We start from the raw sequence: 22,287 nt of genomic DNA, 5'->3' as shown, positions 1-22,287 counted from the left end.
AATTCATAAATACAACATGCAATTTATAAAAATTATTTTTGCCAAACAATTTATGAATCGGATTTGTGTATTTTTGAATCGTGTTTTGAATTTACAAATTAGATTTGTGTATATATCAATCGTGTTTTGATCTTGCGAATTTGATTTGTTTATTTTTGAATCGTGTTTTGATCTTGCGAATTTGATTTTTGTATATATCAATCGTGTTTTGATCTTGCGAATTTGATATGTTTATTTTTGAATCGTGTTTTGATCTTGCGAATTTGATTTGTTTACTTTTTAATCGTGTTTTGAATTTACGAACTGGATTTGTGTATTTTTGAACTGTGTTTTGAATTTATGAATTGGATTTGTGTATTTACGAATCGTGTTTTTAATTTCCAAATTTGATTTGTTTATTTTTGAATCATGTTTTAAATTTACGAATTGGATTTGTGTATTTATGAATCGTGTTTTGAATTCACGAACTTGATTTGTGTATTCATAAATCGTGTTTTGAATTTATAAATTGGATTTGTGTAATTTTGTAACGTGTTTTAAATTTACGAACTGGATTTGTGTTTTTACGAATCGTGTTTTAAATTTATGAAGTAGATTTGTGTTTTTACGAATCGTATTTTAAATTTATGAAGTAGATTTGTGTTTTTACGAATCGTGTTTTAAATTTATGAAGTAGATTTGTGTTTTTACGAATCGTGTTTTGAATTTATGAAGTAGATTTGTGTTTTTACGAATCGTGTTTTGAATTTACGTACTAGATTTGTGTATTTACGGATCGTGTTTTGAATTTACGTACTAGATTTGTGTATTTACGGATCGTGTTTTGAATTACGAACTGGATTTGTGTATTTACGAATCGTGATTTGAATTTACGAATTGGATTTGTGTGTTTACGAATCGTGTTTTGAATTTACGGACTGGATTTGTGTATTTACGAATCGTGATTTGAATTTACAAATTGGATTTGTGTATTTATGAATCGTGATTTGAATGTACGAATTGGATTTGTGTATTTACGAATCATGATTTGAATGTACGAATTGGATTTGTGTATTTATGAATCGTGTTTTGAATTTACGAATTGGATTTGTTTGTTTAAAAATCGTGTTTTGAATTTACAAATTGGATTTTGAAAATGTGACTTGTGTTGTGGATGTATGCATAATATTTTGTAGAAAGTATTATTTTTTAAATTATTATCAGGCTCCATACTAGAGAAAGTACTTTTTCATTTGCATTGTAGTCTTATTCACCAAAAATGAGGCTACAGGTCTCACAGCACACAAGTGGACACCTTTATTTGTTCAATAAAATCCACCTAAAATCCATTTATACAGCCACAATTCTCACATGCACAACAGTAGAGCCATTAGTATCATTCAGACCTCCACAATTGCCCATATGTGCAATGAACAAAACAATCATTTCATAATATCAGATCACAGGTTTTTAAAAATTCATGTACTGGTTGTAAAAAATAAAATTTAGGCTAAATTGTAGCCTACTTAAATGACTGACCCAAAGAATATTCTCGAGCAGCCGCCACCATTGGAATCTTTTTAACTTCCGGTTTCACTTCAATTGATTTTTAACTCGTTATGCTGCTTGATGTAGCATACAGATATTGTCTTATTATATCAATCTTCTGTTTATGTATAGTCATAAGCACACTTGTTTTTAGAGCTATTGACCTGTGCAAGCTGGCGCCTCCATTTAAATCTTTTTGACTTCCGGTCTCCACTGCACTTCCATTGATTTTTTAGACGTTATAAACAACTCAATATGCTGTAGATGTTGCAAACTGATATTGTCGTATTATATTCTTCTTCTTTTTATGTATAGTCACAAACACACCTACAATGTACGCGTAGTTTGACTTTTCTACCTTTTCTAGTCACTTCTCCCATAGGCAACTGAGTCGGAAGTTCTAACATTCGTAAAAACGAGCGCACTTCCACGTTACAGAATAAGGTCAAGAATTTTGTACATACATTTCCAAAGTGTTACATCAGTTGCAAAAATGATAGCGGATATCTGTGGGTTGATAATTTAACACAAGACACTTAAAATATTAGCTTTTAAATTTAATTATAAAATGTAAAAGAAAAACACGACATATTTCCGTTTACTTTAGCTATCTGGACTACAAAGTGGCATGAAGATACTGTATTCACGTGTGTGTGTGTGTGTGTGTGTACATACTGTACATATTAAAGAGAACAGACAGAAGTTGTACAAACAATGTTTTTTTAGAAGCATCTCCATATATTTAGATCAAATATCACATTGCGCCATCTATAGACGTCAGATGTAGTAATTAAATAAAGTCTGAGTCAGACGGCGAGGCATTTAAAACATCTGGAGATCACATTCACGTCAGTAACAAGACTGCAAAACAATTAACTCTTCATATTTCCTAGTGATTATTAAAGCCTTCAGGTTCCAAGAGGAAAAAGTTCAGTCATCGGTGGTTGCATGTCTTTCTGTTGCTTGCTTGTTATTTTATCTTTGATCAAACTATCTTTATATTTTCTAATTCCGTTCCTCTCAACAATATTTCCATAATGTAACATACTCTATAGCACCTCAGAGTTTCACTTTCAAAGGTTTCCAACATTTTAATCACAACGTTTAAGGGACTGTTCTTCAGGCCATCCAAGATGTGGGTGACTTTTCTCCTCAGTGGAAAAGAAACTGAAAGTGTGGTCTTTGGTTATTCATAAAATACAAGTCAACGCATATTAGCATTTTGACAGTCAAAAGAAAAGCATATAAAAAAGGATTGCTTCTGTCTGATTGTTCCTTTAACATGGTCTTACATCGTTGTAATTTGGTAATTTTTTCATGTGTGCTTTTTATTGTTTTTTCTTTTGTGTTGCTTGCATGTAAAGTGCTTTGAGAAAGATATAGAATTTACAAATGGTTGAGAATATACAAAATACAATTAAAGTCAGAATTATTAACCCCCCGTTGTATTTTTATTTTTCCCAAATGATGTTTAACAGAAAATTTTACACAGTATGTCTGATAATATTTTTTCTTCTGTAGAAAGTCATATTTGTTGTATTTAGGCTAGATTAAAAGCAGTTTTTAATTTTCTAAACACCATTTTAAGGTCAAAACTATTAGCCCCTTTAAGCTATTTTTTTTCGATAGTCTACAGAACAAACCATCATTATACAATAACTTGCCTAATTACCCTAACCTGCCTAGTTAACCTAATTAACCTAGTTAAGCCTTTAAATGTCACTTTAAGCTGTATAGAATCGTCTTAAAAAATATCTAGTCAAATATTATTTACTGTCATCATGGCAAAGATAAAATAAATCAGTTATTAGAAATGAGTTATTAAAACTATTATGTTTAGAAATGTGTTGAAAAAATCTTCTCTCTGTTAAACAGAAATTGGGGAAAAAATAAACAGAGGGGCTAATAAATCTGACTTCAACTGTAAATGTATTATTACCATTATTAATATTATTATTAAATGTAATAATTAGTGCTGGGCCAATATATAAGGATGGGCAAACTCTTTCCTGGATGCCCGGTGTCCTGCGCAACTTAGCTCCAACTCTAAACTCTAATAGCTCCGACACCAATTAACATGTTGAGGTGTGTTTGATTAGTGTTGGAGCAAAACTTTGCAGGAAACAGTTTGCCCACCCCTGATATATATATATATATATATATATATATATATATATATATAAATTTATATATCATTTGTATCATATGCAAATCAATCTAAAAAAAAAAAAAAATTCTCAAATATAATTATGCATGCGTGTATAATTCTATATAGTATAACACTACACACGCATATTATGTCAAAGCAAACTTGCATTTTGGATGTGATTAATCACGATTAATCTTTGCACCAATCACAGCACTAGTTGTTATGTTATAATTTCTGTTCAGTTACTTGAACAGATTACCACAGTTTCAGCTAAAAAAAAGTCTACATCTTGGATGGTTTGAGGATGATTAAATTAACAGCAGATTTCTATTAGATTTCTATCCCTTTAAAATCCAGATGTTCAACAGGAGGCAGATGCCCTGTTATTACATTTACAGCATTAAAATCATCAGCCATCACATTACAGGACAGTACAAAGAGCACAGGGCGTTCATTAAATATAGGCACTTTTATATACCGTAAATATATCTTGGCTGCAACCGGGAAGCCTTAATTACAAATGAATAAGTTAATATTATAAATCCTATCTAGTAGGCTCTAAATACCATCACAGTGATTCTTGAAAATATATTTGACATCCGTATTTCCTGACATTAACATTAGTTACTTTTTTCTTAAGATTTTAAATTCAATTCAATTCAATTCACCTTTATTTGTACATTAAACCAATCACTGTTGTTGGATCTTCTTGCAGTATTATTATATAGTTCACCACACAATAAAAAGTAATCATATAGTTAATTTTAAAAACTGACAACTAAACTAAACAAAAAAAGGAAAAGAAAAGAAAAGAAAAAATAAACAAACCAAAAGTTCATCCAAAGGTCCAGTCAACTCAGCATTCACTTGCTCTCTAATCCGTCCTCGAGCACATGCCAGATATAAAGCTACAAAACTGTCACTGGGGTGGTGCCTGTTAAAATGTATATTTGTACTTTTTAGGTACTAATATGTCACTTTAAGCATTAAAATACACTGTAAATTATATCTGTAAACTAGCAGTTTTCCATATTTTGTGGTTCATGTTTTTATTTTCCCCATTAATTTATGCTTTTTAATTGCATTATGGGACTTTGATCTTTCTTCCAACAACTCTTAACTTTTAAAAGTTTGAAAAAGTGACTTTTAATTACATTTTTAATAGTTTAAAGTGATATATTGTCTGGGTTAGTGTTGTATATTACCGCACAAAAAGCTTGTAATAATCTGCCAGTACAATTTCTGTTATTTATGACTTATTTCTGTATATATTATATTATTTCAAACTACTAAAACGTCAATAAAAGTCACTTTGATAAACTGTAGAGTTGAATTTTCCACACCAAAAGTCGACAGAGCAGAGAATAAGGTGACTTATTTTTAGAGGTCAAACAGACTATTTTTTATTAAAGTAAGTGCAGTTTCATAGGAGGGGTATTTACAGCCCCCACATTTTTAACTGACGCCATTAGCAGTTTAAAAAGTTGCAAATCTTTTGAAATATTGCATGGATGATATCTTGCAGCATCTGAATTGCACTATGACACCTTGATCTCTGCTCTGTCAACTTTTGATGTTGAAATATTAACAAAAACATTGTAATAAGCTGCCAGTACATTTTCTGTCATTTTACAGACTTATTTCTCTCTATATATTTTATTATATATTTTATTATTTCAAACTACTGAAAATACCAATAAAAGTCACTTTGTTAAACTGTAGAGTTGATTTTTCATCACCAAAAGTCTACAGAGCAGAGATCAACATCCCATAATGCAATTCACACCCGTAAATAAATGGAAAACATTTGCGAATCCTAAAATATGGAAACTGTTAATAAACAGATACAGTGGTGGCCAATAAGATTACAACACCTGACAGATATTTGCTTCAAAAACCTGCAGATATTTGAAATGTATCAAAAGAAGCGAGTCTTACTATTTTTATCCTCTCTTAACTGAAATATCTGGTATATTTCCACCTTTTTCAGCAGTTACAGCAGCACATCTGTCTGGCAGATTGTCAATACATTTCCTGAGATCTTCCACACTAATGTTCTCCATGCCTCCATTAACTATGACTAACTGTGTGACATTGCTTGCTTTTAGTAAGGAAAATGACCTAAATCTCCTCTAGAAGGCTCTATGCTATGGTTTATAGAGCGTAATGATAACTTTACAGGTATTTCAATTGTTTAATGGGTATTTTAATGGCCATAGCATAAACAAAACTACTGAAATCTCTTAAAGAGCAGGTCATGTGGATTTTCAAAAAATCTCTTATGTTGTAGTAAGCAACAAAAGTGCAAGATACATAAAGATACTAGTCGAGTTTCCATTGTAACATGAAGCAAATCTGTTCAAAGCTAGATAAAACAAGACCAATGTGAATTAGGTGCATTTTCATTAAGTTGTTAGAGCGGCTCACTGTAGTATTGGTAACTTAGTAACCAAGAGTAAACAAGGCAAGCGTAATGGATATGTAATATTTCCCAAATGATGTTTAACAGAGCAAGGAAATTTTCACAGTATGTCTGATAATATTTTTTCTTCTGGAGAAAGTCTTATTTGTTTTATTTCTGCTAGAATAAAATAAGTTTTTAATTTTTTAAAAACCGCTTTAAGGTCAAAATTATTAGTGTTTTTAGTAATTAGTATTACTAATTATCCTACCCTGCCTAGTTAACCTAATTAACCTAGTTAAGCGTTTAAATGTCGCTTTAAGCTGTATGGAAGCGTCTTAAAAATATCTAGTCAAATATTATGAACTGTCATCTTGGCAAAGATAAAATAAATCAGTTATTAGAAATGAGTTTACAGGTATTTCATTTGTTTAATGGGTATTGTAATGGCCATAGCATAAACAAAACTACTGAAATCTCTTAGAGAGCAGGTCATATGGATTTTCTAAAAATATCTTTTATGTTGTCGTAAGCAACAAAAGTGCAAGATACATAAAGATACTAGTCGAGTTTCCATTGTAACATGAAGCAAATCTGTTCAAAGCTAGAAAAACAAAAACAAACGTGAATTAGATGTGTTTTTATCAAGTTGTTAGAGAGGCTCACTGTAGTATTGGTAACCTAGTAACCAACAGTAAACAAGGCAGCAAACATAATGGAGACAGCTGATTGGTCACATGGCTCTAATGTTCTTTACTAACAACTTTTCTGTGAATTACGAGGTTTTGCCATTTCCATCACTCGTTTCTCATGTGATGTTTAAAATGTGTGCATCAACAGAGTGATGACGAAAACCCAGCTAGTGTCCCTCAAAATAAAAAGTTGGCTGAATAACATTAACAAGTCATTAGATTTTCAATTCTTTTCACTGCTTTCAATCCTAATCCCTGCCTTCCTGTGAAATACAAACACTCTGAACTGAGTGTTTCAATTCAGACAAGGATTAGATACAGAAAGACTAACCAAACAGACTTGGCCAGCTTACCATTCAGAGCAGAGTTAGCTTATGGAAGGAAGGCGTTTACAGACTTACTTTAGAACAGTGTTTCTCAACCATGTTCCTGGAGGACCACCAACATGGCATGTTTTGGATGTGTCCTTTGTCTGTCACACCCATTTCAGGTCTTTCAGTCTCTGCTAATGAGCTGATGATCTGAATCAGGTGTGTTTGGTTAAGAAGACATGGAAAATGTTCAGAGCTGGTGGGTCTCCAGAAACGTGGTTGAGAAACATTGCTTTAGAACACAGAACACTTTGATTTCACACATATTACTCGCCTTATGTGTTTTTCACATACTAAATAGTAGGGTACACTAGGGTGCAAACTTCATTGGGGTTTGGGGGGGATTGAATGCTTGATCAACCCTGAAGGATGTCTAAACAAGATGTATGGGGGGGTCAGTCCTCTAAACAGTGAGAAACAGTTTGCTTTGATGTGCGTCTTAAATAAATAAAATAATAATTAAAATAATAGATCACATAAATATACATTTGAGCACCCCTATAACGGTTCATACCATTGTGGATGCATAACGGGGCAGATCTAGAGCAACGATAAACAACATAAGTGTTCACTTTTCTCATAAAATTGGTGTTTGTTTCTACATATAGCCTAAAAGTACAGTAAAATTAGCTGCACAGTTTAGATAGTTTGACTTACAGTAACCTCTGAAATAGCTAATCAGAGGATACTGTAGGTCAGAATACACTAAATGTCCCACAAAACACTGAAAACTTAAATATGTTTTATTAACGAATTGAATAAATTCATACATTGGAATAACTGAAGCAGGTATTACACAAACTAACAATACTGTAAATGTTAACCCCACTGATCGACAATGTATAATTCGCACCCTGGGGTACACCCAATGTTTTCTGAACTTAGATGCATTTACAGCTGTACAGTCTACTGGACTTTAACTCAATATAAGGGCACACATAATATCCCTATGACCTGCACTTTAAATATGCGCTGTGTTCTAATCATTTTTGCCACCACTGACTGTACACCTTTCAGAAAAGATACCGCCTCAGTGACAGTTTTGTCCTTTTATTTCTTGGAGTATCCCTTTATCCTCGTATTCCTCCACAAGATTCTTCTCCGCTTCTTCTTCGACGTACAGGACTTACAGGCCGGCCGTCTCTCGAGGTCTGACCGTCTCCTGGAAGGCCAGCCGAGAGCGATCTGCCGCCTCCATCTCTGGGCCTTCCAGACAGACCAGTTCACCTTCCTCCACCAGATCTCCTTCCTCCTCCTCCTCCTTCTGCTCCTCCTCTTCTTCCTCAGGCTCTGGCGTGGGCTCTGTCTCACCCCCACGGATCTTCTTGACGTGGAAGGTAAACGGCGGCACGCGGTAGGTGGTGGATTTGGAACGAGCGTAGACGGTGTGGTCAGGGTTCATCGACTTCTTCACCTTCTCTCTGGAGCTGCGGATCTTTTCTCTGCGTTCTGTGTTAGGCGTCAGTTTTGTCCCAAACTTCCCCATCTTCTTGCCTAGGTTCTTCTTGGTCTTCTCCAGGTTCTCTCTGGTCCTCTGTCGGGTCTTCTCCAGGTTCTCTTTAGTTCTCATTCGGGTTTTCTCAAGGTTTTCCTTGGTTCTCTGTCTGGTCTTCTGCATCTGTTCCTTGCTGAAGGCTTTCTTCAGTTCATCCACCTTCTGGAGGCCGCTGCGCTTGATGCGCTCAGCTCGGGACTCCTCGATGGTCTCCTCGACCTCCACTACTTCTCCTTCAGAGCCACGCTCTTCCTCTCCTCCCTCACTCAGCACCTGCTCTCCTTCTTCTCCTGCAGGCTTCTTGGAGACTTTCACAGGTTTTGCTTTTTCCTGCAGAGAGAAACGAGACTGTATTAGGACAGAGAGTTCAGAAGAACTTCTAGAGCCTAATCGGTGGTTCTGTTTAAATTATTGCACCATTTCAGACTACAGTGATTTCTGAATGATCGTACCATTTTTTGAGACCACATGAACAGGAATTTGCTGAGACTCATTTCAGTATATTGATGTACCTCCAGCTGAAACTGAATATTGAGTAGGGGGCGGGGCTTTCTGTGTGAATTACTACACAATTTTTTTTACACTAATATGAATCATGTTGTACATCATGCCCTTAGTCAGGGGGGGGTTCGGATGGTTCGAACGACCCACCCCCCACAGCCAAAAGGTCCAGAATTTGTCATTTTAATTGTTTAAAAAAAAATTGTATTTAAAAAAAAAATTATAATATATATATATATATATATATATATATATATATATATATATATATATATATATATATATATATATATATATATATATATATATATATATATATATATATATATATATATATATATATGACTACCAGATGACTAACAGACGAAAATCTGTTGCTACCATGAGGATCTAGACTAACAGGCCGAATTAGCTGGGCTGTCCTGTATATTAGGCATGATTGATTTGTCCCGTGACCTCCCATTCCCTAATTTTGTCATTACATTCTTTTGAAATTAATTCAGATAAAGGTTTTAATACTAGGCTGTCAGCTGTCACTTCACAGCAAAAGGCACTAACCCCATCACGTCCGTGATTTTTGAGGCTGTTAAAACTGGTTACTTCATTCGTTTTATTCTGATCGGAAATAAATCTGATTGCTCAGACAACTTCAGAAGGTGGTCTGGGATGCATTCCAGACAAAACTGGATGGGTCTACAGTAATTATTTTTTTGTTGACAAAATTTATTTAAACAAAATAAGTGATCTCCTGGAGAAAATCTGGCTTGCGCCTGTTTAGAGAAATACCTGTATGTGCACGTTTACAGCCAAACACACGTAAAGTGCAAGATAAATAAAAAATTAATACATATTTACTATAAACATAAAACATATGTTAATGAACAAAAAGCCTTAATAAAAATTGATGCCATATTATATGAAAATATTTGAATAATTATGTCTGGATGAATTTAAATCACATATTAAATATTCAAGCATGTGGTGCTGTGATGAACAACCACTAATACAACCTGAATATATTTAAAAAGCACTCTAAAAGTTTAAATAATTGTTATCAATATTGTGCATTTTGCTTATCACAACATATTGCATTATTGGATTTCGCTTTATGTCTACCTCTAGGGGAAGTGGGCCAAATATATATACCAAACCATATATATTAAATTTGCCATGCGTAATTTACTAATTTATTGGTGTTATATTTAAAAATAACTAGAAAATGTTGCTTTGAATCATATTAACTAATGCAGTATATTTTAATAATAAACTTATTACAGTAAAAACATCAACAATCCCATTTATAGCACAATAGAGTTCAATGTGGAATACACTAGTCGAGCTGCTCCTGTCATTACCTTGATTTGATTGCAGATATATTTTGCATTGTGCTCTATCTGACAGCATTTACATTTTAAAAGTCTGATTCATCAACAACATTTAATCAAATAATTTTTTTTTTGTTTTTTTTTTTTGTAGCTTTGCAATAAAACAAAGAAACAAAAGTTTAGGTTAAACTACAAATTATGATTTCTGTTCGCCCCAACCACCTCCCCATCATTCTCCCTCTCTTTTCAGATGGGATGTTGGGCCAAATCAAAGGTTACCATGGGCCAACTTTGGCCCGCAGGCCCTATTTTGGGCATCTCTGCTTTAAAAAATGGTGGGAAAAAATGTATGCCTGAATGTACTTGTATAATATTGATTTAGCTTCAAATTATAATAGTATAAGATTTATATATTTATAACTTAAGGCAAATCAATATTTTATGTCTATGGATTCTGCTCCTGGACCTTTTATAATTTTTATTGTAATATATACTGAATATATTACAATAAAAATGATCTATTTCGCGTTGGGCAGTTCTTTGCTTTGATTTCATGCTTTTAAAATCCTTTAACCAAAGGCAATCTATTGATTATTCCTTACACATTATATGGCCAGTTGAAATTCTTGATTCTGATTTGCGTGAAGGTGTGCAATGAAATAGTTTAATGCACAGGAATTTCCAGTCAGTTTTGCTTACAGTTCGAAATAAACATTAGTAGCAACCATCGTAACTCAGTACTCCAACTTCATTTCAGAGACAAGAACATTTATTTTTAATCTTACAACAGCTTAAATGTACTATTTACATGCAAGTTTGTGGGATTTGAAATATTGAACAGCAAAGCATAAAAGGCACAATATATTTTTAATTGTTTTTTAAATTACTTTTTTTTTTTTAAATCTGCTCACCAATTATTGCTGCATAATATTTGATCAAAATAAATAAAAACAGTAATACTGTTAAACGTTAGAACTTTTACTTTTTATCAAAACTTTTATTTTAAATATGAAGCAGCTTACCTGTTTTCAACATATGATCATTTTAAAAAGATCTATTTTTCTTGAGCATCAAATCATCATCTGAGCTAAGAATGATTTCTGAATGATCGTACGATTTTTAGAGTTCGCATGAAGCGGAATATTGTGTTGGGGGTGGAGCTTTGCTTTTGCGCATCATTCCCTCATAGCAAACTAAGAGGGGCGTGGTTAAGAATAATGTGGCTGAAGCGTCAAACTGACATCATCAGAGATCAACCGACAACAGTGATGAGCCCCAGGGGCGTAGCAACCGGGGTGGACGGGGGGGATACGTCCCCCTCACTTTTAGAGACAGACCATTTAGAAACTAGTGATTAATAATTATATGAATGTATGTTTTCATACAGCTGTCCCCCGCACTTTTAAAATGTCCGCTACGCCCCTGATGAGCCCCGTAACATTACCAATCGAGCCCAGCATGCAAATGGGCAGGTAGGATTGTCATTGAATGAGTATAAGAATTTGAATAATTAACATTAATGAATATTACACCTGCTGAATGAAAAATGTATAAAGATAATGAATAAAATAAGATGATTCACTACAATAATAAATCTAACTTGATCAGAAAGCTAAAAATGGGAAAAAAGTTGAAGCCATGTGAAAGTAATACTGTGGTTAAAAAAAATACTGTGGTTATCTTGCAGATAACAGTTTATTCTTTATTTGTGTTGAAGGACTGGATATCTGTGAACAATATTGAACAGAATATATTCAGATATTGCAGAAAAGGACATTGTGATGTTTAAAAGAATAGTGTTGGAGATTTACCCTTCAATGTTCTCATATTTATGAAAATATAGTTATAAAGCAGCTGTTTCATTGAAAAAGACATGAGTGTCATTAGAAAGTTCAATACATTTTCTTTACATACATTTTGTTTGATGTTTTTTCATTTTAAGGTTTGGATATTTATGAGCACTAATTCTTACAGAAATTACATTTTGATACTGTTAAACATTACATTGTGTTGACTGTTCAAATAAATCTTCACTCTGAAGCAACACTTTGGCTACTGTATTTGCACTGAATTGGAAAGAACGCTATTTTAATAGCAGTCGTGAACTAAAGTGGGCCAGTCTAAAGGCTTGAAAGTCCAGGGCTGAAAAGGAGTCCCACTCCGATCCTGTTCCAACCCTAATTACTGTAAACACACCTGAACCAGCTAATCAAGCTTGTTCTAAGATTACAGGAACTTCCAAGCAGGTGTGTTGAAGCAAGTTGGAGCTAAACTATGCAGGACACAGGCCCTCCAGGACCGAGTTTGAAAACCCCTGACCTAAAGAATAACAATGTGCACAAGCAAAAAAAAAAAAAACATTGTAAAATTTGACTTTACACAGACTTCAAATGTCAAAAAAAGAAGGGAAAATATATTAAAAAATATATATATTTTTTATGACCAAATATACTGTCCACCGGATATACACACTTAAAAAAAATGCTGGAATCAAAGTCTTCATGTTGTCCCAACACAAACCGATTATTTAATTATTATATATATATTTTTTTTACAAATTTAAGTGGATTGAACATAAAACAATTAAGTTGTCCCAAAAATCTCAAGAACTGCAAGATTTACGCTCACTTTAAATAAGCCGCTTGAAAAAATCTTTTGAGTTCAGGACTGCACAATATTCTGACATAGTCTAACTTAACACACTAAGTTAATCAACAGATAAAATGAAAGTAATTGTACTCATATTAGCTTTATAATCAGCTGGACTTATAATCAGCCACCCCCAAACCCGTCCTTTACATGTTGGTCTGGAGTCAGACAAAGTGACATTGGGAATTCAGGACATGCTGAGACTCGTGGAAACACCGAGAAAGATAATCACCATCATTACACGGCTGGAGGAGCTCTGAAATAAGGTAATGAACTGATCTGTATGCAACAACGATGAGAAGATGACATTGAGATTAATATTAAACGTGGGCCGTTTTTAATCCACACAGTGAACAGCCGAGAGCAGCGCGCCCTCTAGAGGAGACTTTAACTATGACATCTTTACAAAACATATTCTGTGATTTAGAAAAGACAGGCAGTAGGAAATTGAACTATATTTCATCTTCCTATTCCTGTATAAGTTTTAGCAATAAAATATAAATAATAAAGATTACATAAATTTAGTATCATAATCTGTTAAAAATGCTTATATTTATATATTTATTGCTTAATGAAAAGGTCAGTTTTCTATGGGCCTTGTGGCAAAGTGAATGATTTCGTATTCTTGACACATTTTTGCAATTTATTTTATTTTTATTTATTTATTTTAAATGAGGTATGGATACTCAAAATGTCATTTGTTACAGTTTTTTAAATTCCTATGACCGTGTTTTCAATACATTTAAAACATTTCCTAAACTTTTAACACGGTTAGCTCAACATTCGTCTTTGTAGGTTATCCAATTAACACATTTCTTGTTGCTTTGATACAAAATGCATCCAGTTAACACCAATTTTAAATACTTGAACTTCTTTTACACACAAACTCAACCAAGACCAAAACAATGTCATATTACAGTCAAATTTACAAATGCTTTCACACTGTATGTCAGAACAGATAACATCATGTTCTAAACAGAACTTATATAGCCTAAAGTCAAAGTGAACAGCTGTTCATATTGTGAATTGAAACACAAATATATGATATATTCCCTGTATTTTATTCCATTGCCAATTAGAAACCGCTTATTGCAGTTATGCAAATATATAAATCACAGCAGATTCCCATCTAGGAACCACACTCAGGGTGTTGAGCTTTTTCCAATCACACGATCCTTTATTCTAAAAGAGGACTCTTTGGGCTGATCTTGTGTGGAAAAGGAACAACAAGAGAGTTCTTCCCATGATGCCTTGCCAGAGAAGATATCAGGTGTGGTGTGGATGAGAACATGTGGCCAAATGCAGAAGACCGGGCAGAATAGAAGATTACTTTGTTTTTTAAATTATAATTGCAGTGCTTTTTCGGTTTGTATATCTTGCAATAATGTCCTTTTGCAAATAAAGTCTGTACTGCAGCAATTCTATGTCTGTATTTTTTTAGATGAACTGTACATTTTATAAAGCTACTCTGAGATGCTCGTTCATTTTTGTATTGAATTTATTGAAGCAAAGGAATAAAATGCATGTGTAAGATACCACAAATACTTTGATAGTGGAAACAAAGAGACAATAGGCTCCACACATCACCAGGTGAGAATGCAGGAAAGCCAACTCTTCTCCTTTTCTTCATTTACATTTGAAGCATCCCCGAAACCCCCTATCTTCACTCAGCCCCTCTTTATACATACTCACACAGATTGGTCATTTCAAAGCATGAAGGTTCTATATCAGGGGTCACCAATCTCGGTCCTGGAGGGCCGGTGTCCCTGCAGGATTTAGCTCCAACTTGCCTCAACACACCTGCCTGATTTTTTCAAGTATACCTAGTAAGACCTTGATTAGCTTGTTCAGGTGTGTTTGATTCGGGTTGGAGGTAAAATCTGCAGGACACCGGCCCTCCAGGAACAAGTTTGGTGATCCCTGTTCTATATCAATCCAACACTGAAAAAAATTATTCAAACATGAGTCCTTGGATTTACTAAATTTTTTTAAGTTAGGTGGTTGTAAATAATTTATTTGGGCTGAATTTAAACAAACAAATTAAGTTGAACATTGCTTAATTTAATTTGTTTGTTTAAATTCAACACAAATAAATTGTTTGCAACAGTTTTGCATGCAACACTTTTTTTCAGTGAAGTGAATTTATCTATCATGTTTGAGATCATTTGAAATGTCTCAGTGCGACTGGCACAATGCTCTCATTCCCTCAGAAATAGACATAATCAAAATAATAGATATATAACTTCAGGTATCTTTTGAACCACTGCTAAGGGTGTGCCTTTAACTAGGGGGGCTTTATTCAAATCACTGTTTGAAAAAAAGTGTTGCATGCAAAACTGTTGAAAACAATTTATTTGTGTTGAATTTAAACAAACAAATTAAATTGAGCAATGTTCAACTTAATTTGTTTGTTTAAATTCAGCCCAAATAAATTGTTTACAACCACTTAACGTAAAAAAATTGAGTAAATGCAAGTAACCATCTTTGAATAACTTTTTTCAGTGTAGGTAGAAACTCTTCAGATCTAACATTCAAATGACACACACCCCTCTTGAGGAGATTCTTGTATTGACTACTTAAGGGACTGTTTCAAGATGTTCAGGGCGATTCTGTAACCAGATTAGCCCATAGTGAGGAACTCTCATGCTTCATGCTATGTATATTTTGAAGTCAGGTATGTTTTGATCTTAGATTTATCTTTGAGAATTTGATGTCTTGTATTGATTGTTTATGAATTGACTGAATAATTGGCATAATACACATTTACCTGACTAATAAATTGTTATGTTTGAACATATTTCGCTTACTCTGTAATTGTTCATTCTAGTAGATTACGTTGTATCCTTGTTTCCGCACTTCCTAAAATCCAGTTGAGATGGAGCATTGGGCACACTAATTGTATTTTAGAGATCCATTGACTCGTGATATTGATTCAATTGTACTTAGGTAGAAAGGGGGTTAATTCCGTCCAGGGCAACAAGGAGTTGCACGACTAACCTAAATAGGGTAACCGACCCTTGCTTGAAAGTAATATTATTCTAAATTAAGTGTACATGGGAAACCATGGGCTTGGCTAAACCAAAATTATTATAGAGTACAGTAGTCGGTTACATTTATAATAATGGTCGTGACCTCTGATTAAAATGATATTGTCTTGATTCAAGGGTGTACATCTAAGGGGGACTAATGAAAAATACTTTAGAATGAGCAAGCATAGGAGCGGCCATCTAAAAGTATTAGTCAATTACCTCAGTTTAATAATCAAGACTGACATGAGTGAGACCATTAGGGACGCCATCGGCCAGGGCGATTCCTCTGAGCACCCGAATGAACAAAGGTAATAGTTATGAGTGAAGACAAAAAGGTTCAAACATTTACCTAAATTGTATATTGATATAATCTTCTTAATGTTTTATGATTGGAGTCAGACAGGGGCATTGCTAGACCCAATTTACTGGGCCACATGCCCCAGTAAAAATCTCCAGCGCCCCAGTAAATGCATTGAGATATGATTTACTTCATATGCAAGTGTATTTATTAAGAGTGGTAATTCCGAAATAAAGACGTTATTCTCTAAGTGCAACCGAACCAACGCTGGTGAAAGCAATGTGTTTAATCACAAAGCAAACTGACGCATCTCCGCGTCTGCGCAGAGAACATGCGCGCCTCTTGCACGCGCTGCTCTTCTGCCGGTGCGAGTCCCGGTTATTTACATGCGCGCAAAAAAGTAGGCTACTTGCTTGTCACGCGCCGCTCATGCGTTGTACAACCGGCGTAATAGCCTTTTTTGTTTAGTGAGTCGACAAAACAAAAGTTTAAACAATATGATGGTGATCTTACTAAGCATGCCTCCTGATAGCTTTTTTGTATGAAGCAAAAAGGAGGGTTGAGGAGTCATGGAGGTAAAGACTTAATAAACCTAATTCTCAGCCATGTGTCAAGTCTAAGACAACAGATAATTCTATAAAACATCATTTTTTTTTGTATTTTATTGAATTGTCTATAGAATTTCATTCAAATGAAATTAATATTTATGCAAAAAATTTCTTAAATGATCTTAGCATATCACTCCAGTTGTGTCTAAACATTGTTTTCCAGTTACATTTCAGATTATTTAGAATAATAATTGTATAATAAGAAGAATACTTTTATTTCTAATAAATATTTATTTATATATATGGCAGTGCCCCAGTAGAGCTTTATGTCTAGCAACGCCCCTGGAGTCAGATAAAAACGAAAGATAAATATATTAATATTTACGACCACCTCATATTCAAATTGGAGTCAGATATGAGTTAAGTTTGAAGTAAATCAACATTGTGCACTGGAAAGACCGAACAGGCAGTAAACCTTCATCCACCAGCGGACACCTTCATTGGGCCAACTGGGTGGATCCTACACATGCATTTACCAAACCCAACAAAACAAAAATGTAGAGAGGCTGTCATTTCAGCTTTGTCAATGTGTAATGATTGACTAAATGTTCCTGTTGGAAGAGAACATGTGTTAGTGTTTTGAAGAATTATTTGATTTTTAAAAATGTGTGCAGTGTTTTGTTAGACATGGTGTATTGTGTTAGTTTATTTTGAACATTAGTTTTGGGGTTTAGTTTACAATGTGTGATTTTGAGCGTGAAGTTAACCGTTTTAGTTAACAGTTGTGTGTTTTAGGTGTGTTGGTGCGGTAAGAGTTTATAAAACTTGTTAAATGTATTGAAAAAACTGTCATAGCCATTGTAGAAAACTAAATTGTAGTTCAAAAGTAATATCAATATCAAAAATATATCTCAGCTGATAATAAATAAACAATTGAATAATTGACACACAGCTGATTTATGTTGGGCCAACTGGGCCAATTAGTTCCCAACCAAGAAATTTAGTTATGTATGTTTTGCATGAAAACACCTGTAAAACTGAAACATAAAAGTCTCGGAAAGTGTTGTAATGTCACTAATAGGCAGCGTTTTAAAACCTGGTGTAATTTTTTTTGTATTTTTGAGAAGAAATTATCCATTTGGCCATTGTGTTTTGTAGGTGTGAGTCTGTGTTAAGAGTTTAGAAAAAGTGTCTTAAGTATGGGTAAGAGCTTATTTACATTTTTTAAGCTATACACTGTAACTTACTTGAGTTTTTGAAGAAGTGTGCTTTGTTTTTGTTTTGCTAATTTTTAAAAGTTAATGTTAACAACATACAATGCTTAATATATCGGCCTTGAATCATGTTTTTTCTTCTTCTTTTTTTCACAGTATTACAATTTTAAAATGTACACTGTAAAAAAAACCTGGTTGCCTTAAATTTTTAAGCTGAATCAAATTAACCTTGTTGAGTCCATTGAGCTTATATTATGTTAAAGAGACTCAAAACAGCTTGCATCACTTATAAAATGAAGTTAGAACATGATTAACTTTGTTCAGTAAGTTACCATGACCTAAATTTAACATTTAGGTTTAACATTTTACAGTGTAATAAACAAAATTCAGAACAAAATACAAGTGAAAAATCACATGAACAGTGTACATTTTAGGCTCATTTTTCATCCCCTAGAGTTAAACAGTTGGGTTTTACCCACCCATTAATTGACTTTCTTAATGATAATGGCTATATCCACAAGCACAGTACTCCCTCTGTTGGTCAAACGAGTAACTGACTGATGGTAAACTACAGTAGGTTTCTTTTGCTTCAAGACTAAACTCTCAGAATCTCATTATAAATAAAGTAAACCTTCTTGCCATTATCACTGACTCGGTTTTGTCTTTCTGGTCCTGTGCCGTTGGAAACCCTCATCAACTTGCATGTGTTTTCTTGTCTGGTTATAGAAGCTGAAGATGTTTGTGTGTTTATTTTAGATCGGCCTTTCCTCCTTTTAGCATTCCATCTGCCTCATTCCCTGAACAGTGATTATTCATTTAATCCTTAAAGTAGGGGTCTCAAACTCAATTTGCATGGGGGCCGCTGGAGGCAGAGTCTGGGTGAGGCTGGGCCGCATCAGGTTTTCCACAATAAATTAATTATATTATTATTTTTTATGTTTATTTTTTTCAATAAAAATTAAGAGATTTGACAGGATTGGATTTTTTTTAAACACAGAATAAGATGAGGAAATAAAAAATTTAAAATTAATAGGAAAATAAATCAATCATTTATAAATCATAATAATAATAGTGATAATAATAATAATAATAATAATAATAATAATAATAATAATGATAATAATAATAATAAATAATAATAATAATAATAATAATAATAATAATAATTAGATTTACTGTTATCCGCCATGCTGTTGTTACAGGAAAAAGAAGTAACACTGTGATGTTGTCATTTAGAGCGATGCAAATGACCCACAATTAACGGTGCGACTCTGTAATTGTTCCGGATTACCGGCAGTGTTGCCAGATTGAATTTATTTCTGCGGGTAAAAAAATGACATATGCGGGTGGTGAAAATTTGGGCGGTTTTGCAACGGCATGCTCGCCAGCCCCGGTCTGCCCTTATAAACCCGTTTTGATCCCCCAAAGAGATGCCATAGCCCCCGTTCTTCGCATACAAACGCTTAGAACAGTTTAGAAATGCTTGTGATCTCCCTCCCTGATACGACATCTCAATCACCGTGATTGGTGGGTTCGTTCAGCTCCACACACAAAACTGTAAAATGCTATACATATCAAACTGGCGGGCCGCACAAACATTGGACTTTCAAATTAAGGCGGGGGCCACAAACTATCGTCTCTATAGTCTGAGACCCCTGCCTTAAAGCGTCAGTTCACCTGAAAATGAAAGATCTGGCATCATTTACTCATCCTTTACTTCTTTCAAACCTTTATGAGTTTCTTTCTTCTGTTAAACACAAAAGCAGATATTTTGAAAAATGTTGAAAGCCTTTCCATTGACTTCCTACAACTGGATTATAACAGTTTTGCTATAAGTTACCTAAAATGAACTCTGAAAACTGGACTGAAGCAGACTTTACTTATCAGAACTTCTGTGTTAAGCTGCTTTAATACAATCTACATTGTAAAAGTGATATAGAATTAAAGGTAAATTGAATATATATTTCAGAATTAAAAGTATTTAAAATGTGTGCTTTTCAATTACTTATATAAAATATAAGGTCTTTGGGTTTTTTGGGGGGTTCCTTTTTTAATACTGTGCTGGGTTCTTTGTTTGTTTAAACAAATAAAATAATAATAAAAATAACTGTATTTCTAAACTGTTTTACGTGTGGACATGTAACACGCGACAAAATAATTTTGTAAGGAACATTTTCACCCGAGAGCCTTTTTCCGCTGGAAATGATGAAATGCGGATTTGTCACTCGTCTTCTTTTAAAAAAGACACTGTTCCAGTTCATGTTGATTGACCTGTCTCTACGGATTTAGTAAGTGTGTGATCAGTGTTTGTTGTTTATGTTTATTCAGAGGCAAAGTTAGTTAGTAGCATCAGCAGTACTCTTTTTCAATTTTTAAAGGCATACCTTAGTCAAAACGATTTAATTACTAAGGTTACAGTACGTTAATATCACTACAATAATATGGACTGAAAGATCCGCTGTAATTGCTGCTCTCCAAATGTAAACACCTTAATCAAACTATTACCGTCGTGTTGGATTTTCACCGCATTTTGTGACAGGATAGTCCACACACATGGCTGTTTGAGGTTTTTTTTTCTCCCATACAGAGTGCGGTATCAAAAATTCCATTAAAGCAACACTCGTCTAGCAGTCCCTCACATCCAAGCTCTAGTTTTTCACAGGGGGCATGCATGAAATGTTCCTGAATGAAAGTGAAAGTGCCAAACCACGGTCAACAAATTAAGAATGAAACTCCCGAAATTACATGACGCAATGACGTTAATCATATTATGTGCTATAACATGTAAAACGGGATCCTGAAAGGAATATTCATAAAGCAACTCATGTAAACATCTTAATCATATTATTGTCTAATTCAGATTAAGGCAAATAATTCGATTACTAATGTCCATGTAAACATAGTCACTGTCTTTCTCTCCTGGGTCTGTATTGCCGCTGTGAAAATCAGCGGTAGTGCACATACTGAAACTCCCTTTTTCATGCAAACCCTTCCCTCTTTGGCCACTCAACACTTCCACCACTTAAACAAAGCTGGACTCATCCACTCTCCTGACTTTTTTCCAAAGTAGAGGTGTAAAAACACCCTGCTGAGAGAGGGGTGGGGGGTGGGGGGTCATGGCCCTTTAAAACTTTCCTTGTATTTATCTGTACTGATAAAATTATGTTGGATCAACTTAATTACATGTTGCAACGTGAACTAAGTTTTTATGAGATGATGCCATTTGTCAATTTGTTTTTTAATTTTTTTATTAGATGTGAGCTTTGCTTAGTATCTTTGCTGATGATCTGAAACTATGGGTTTAGTAGATGCTGTTTGAGTCATTTGCAACGTCAAAACAAACTACTTCCTCCTTTCTCTCTAAAAAAGCTTGTCCTTATGTGAACTTGGGTTTGATAAACAGCTAGCACAAGCCGAAATGCAGATATGCAGAAACTGAGGTGTTACACAATGCTGAAAACAATGCTGATCATCGCACAAACACCACAAAAAAACCTTCAGTTCAGACACAATGAGCAAATCACATTACCAGAAAGGTATTTATTTTGTTCATCGTAATTTGATGAACATTACAAACTCCTGTAATGCATGTTGATACTTTATACGGGAGTTCTGAAGAGCCTCATACACTGAAAGAAATGCTTTTGCAAACATAGTAATGTTGTAGAACTGTAATTTGTAACTAGAAAAGTAAAGTTCGTAGACAAACTTTACGGTGGCTTGAGATATCCTTGTCTGAAAGTTTGAAATAGCTTTAAAATTCAAATAACTGAAGTAATTTTTAAGGAGTTTGAAACAGCTGGCATAGATAGATCACTACATATATGCTAGCATGTTTCTAATGTGAATTGGCATGTTTCTTGCTAGGTGATTGATAGGGGGTTCTGAGTGGTTGCAAAGGTGTTGCTAAGTGGTTGCTAGGGTGTTCTGAATGGTTGCTAAGGTGTTGCTAGGGTGTTCTGAGTGCTTGCTAGGTGGTTGCTATGGTGTTCTGAGTGGTTGTTAGGCGGATGCTAGAGTATTTTGACTGGTTGTTAAGGTGTTGCTAGGCGGTTGCTAAGGTGTTCTAAGTGGTTGCTAGGTGGTTG

At 34.2% G+C, this 22,287-nt stretch overlaps 1 protein-coding gene across 1 annotated transcript in view; it reads right to left on the bottom strand.

Moving 5' to 3' along the window:
• Window positions 1–1,273: 1,273 nt before the first annotated feature.
• cavin1a (caveolae associated protein 1a) overlaps window positions 1,274–22,287 on the bottom strand; it is a 46,539-nt gene continuing 25,525 nt past the window's right edge. The window contains exon 2 of the mRNA XM_056453246.1: window positions 1,274–8,965. Within this exon, the coding sequence (XP_056309221.1) occupies window positions 8,267–8,965 (699 nt within the window). The 3' untranslated portion in view covers window positions 1,274–8,266. The remainder of the gene's footprint in view (window positions 8,966–22,287) is intronic.

This window comes from Danio aesculapii, chromosome 3 (assembly GCF_903798145.1).
Source record: "Danio aesculapii chromosome 3, fDanAes4.1, whole genome shotgun sequence".
Lineage (NCBI taxonomy): Eukaryota > Metazoa > Chordata > Actinopteri > Cypriniformes > Danionidae > Danio > Danio aesculapii.
Note: the sequence above shows the minus strand (reverse complement) of the source record. Positions and strands in the feature narration are given on the sequence as shown.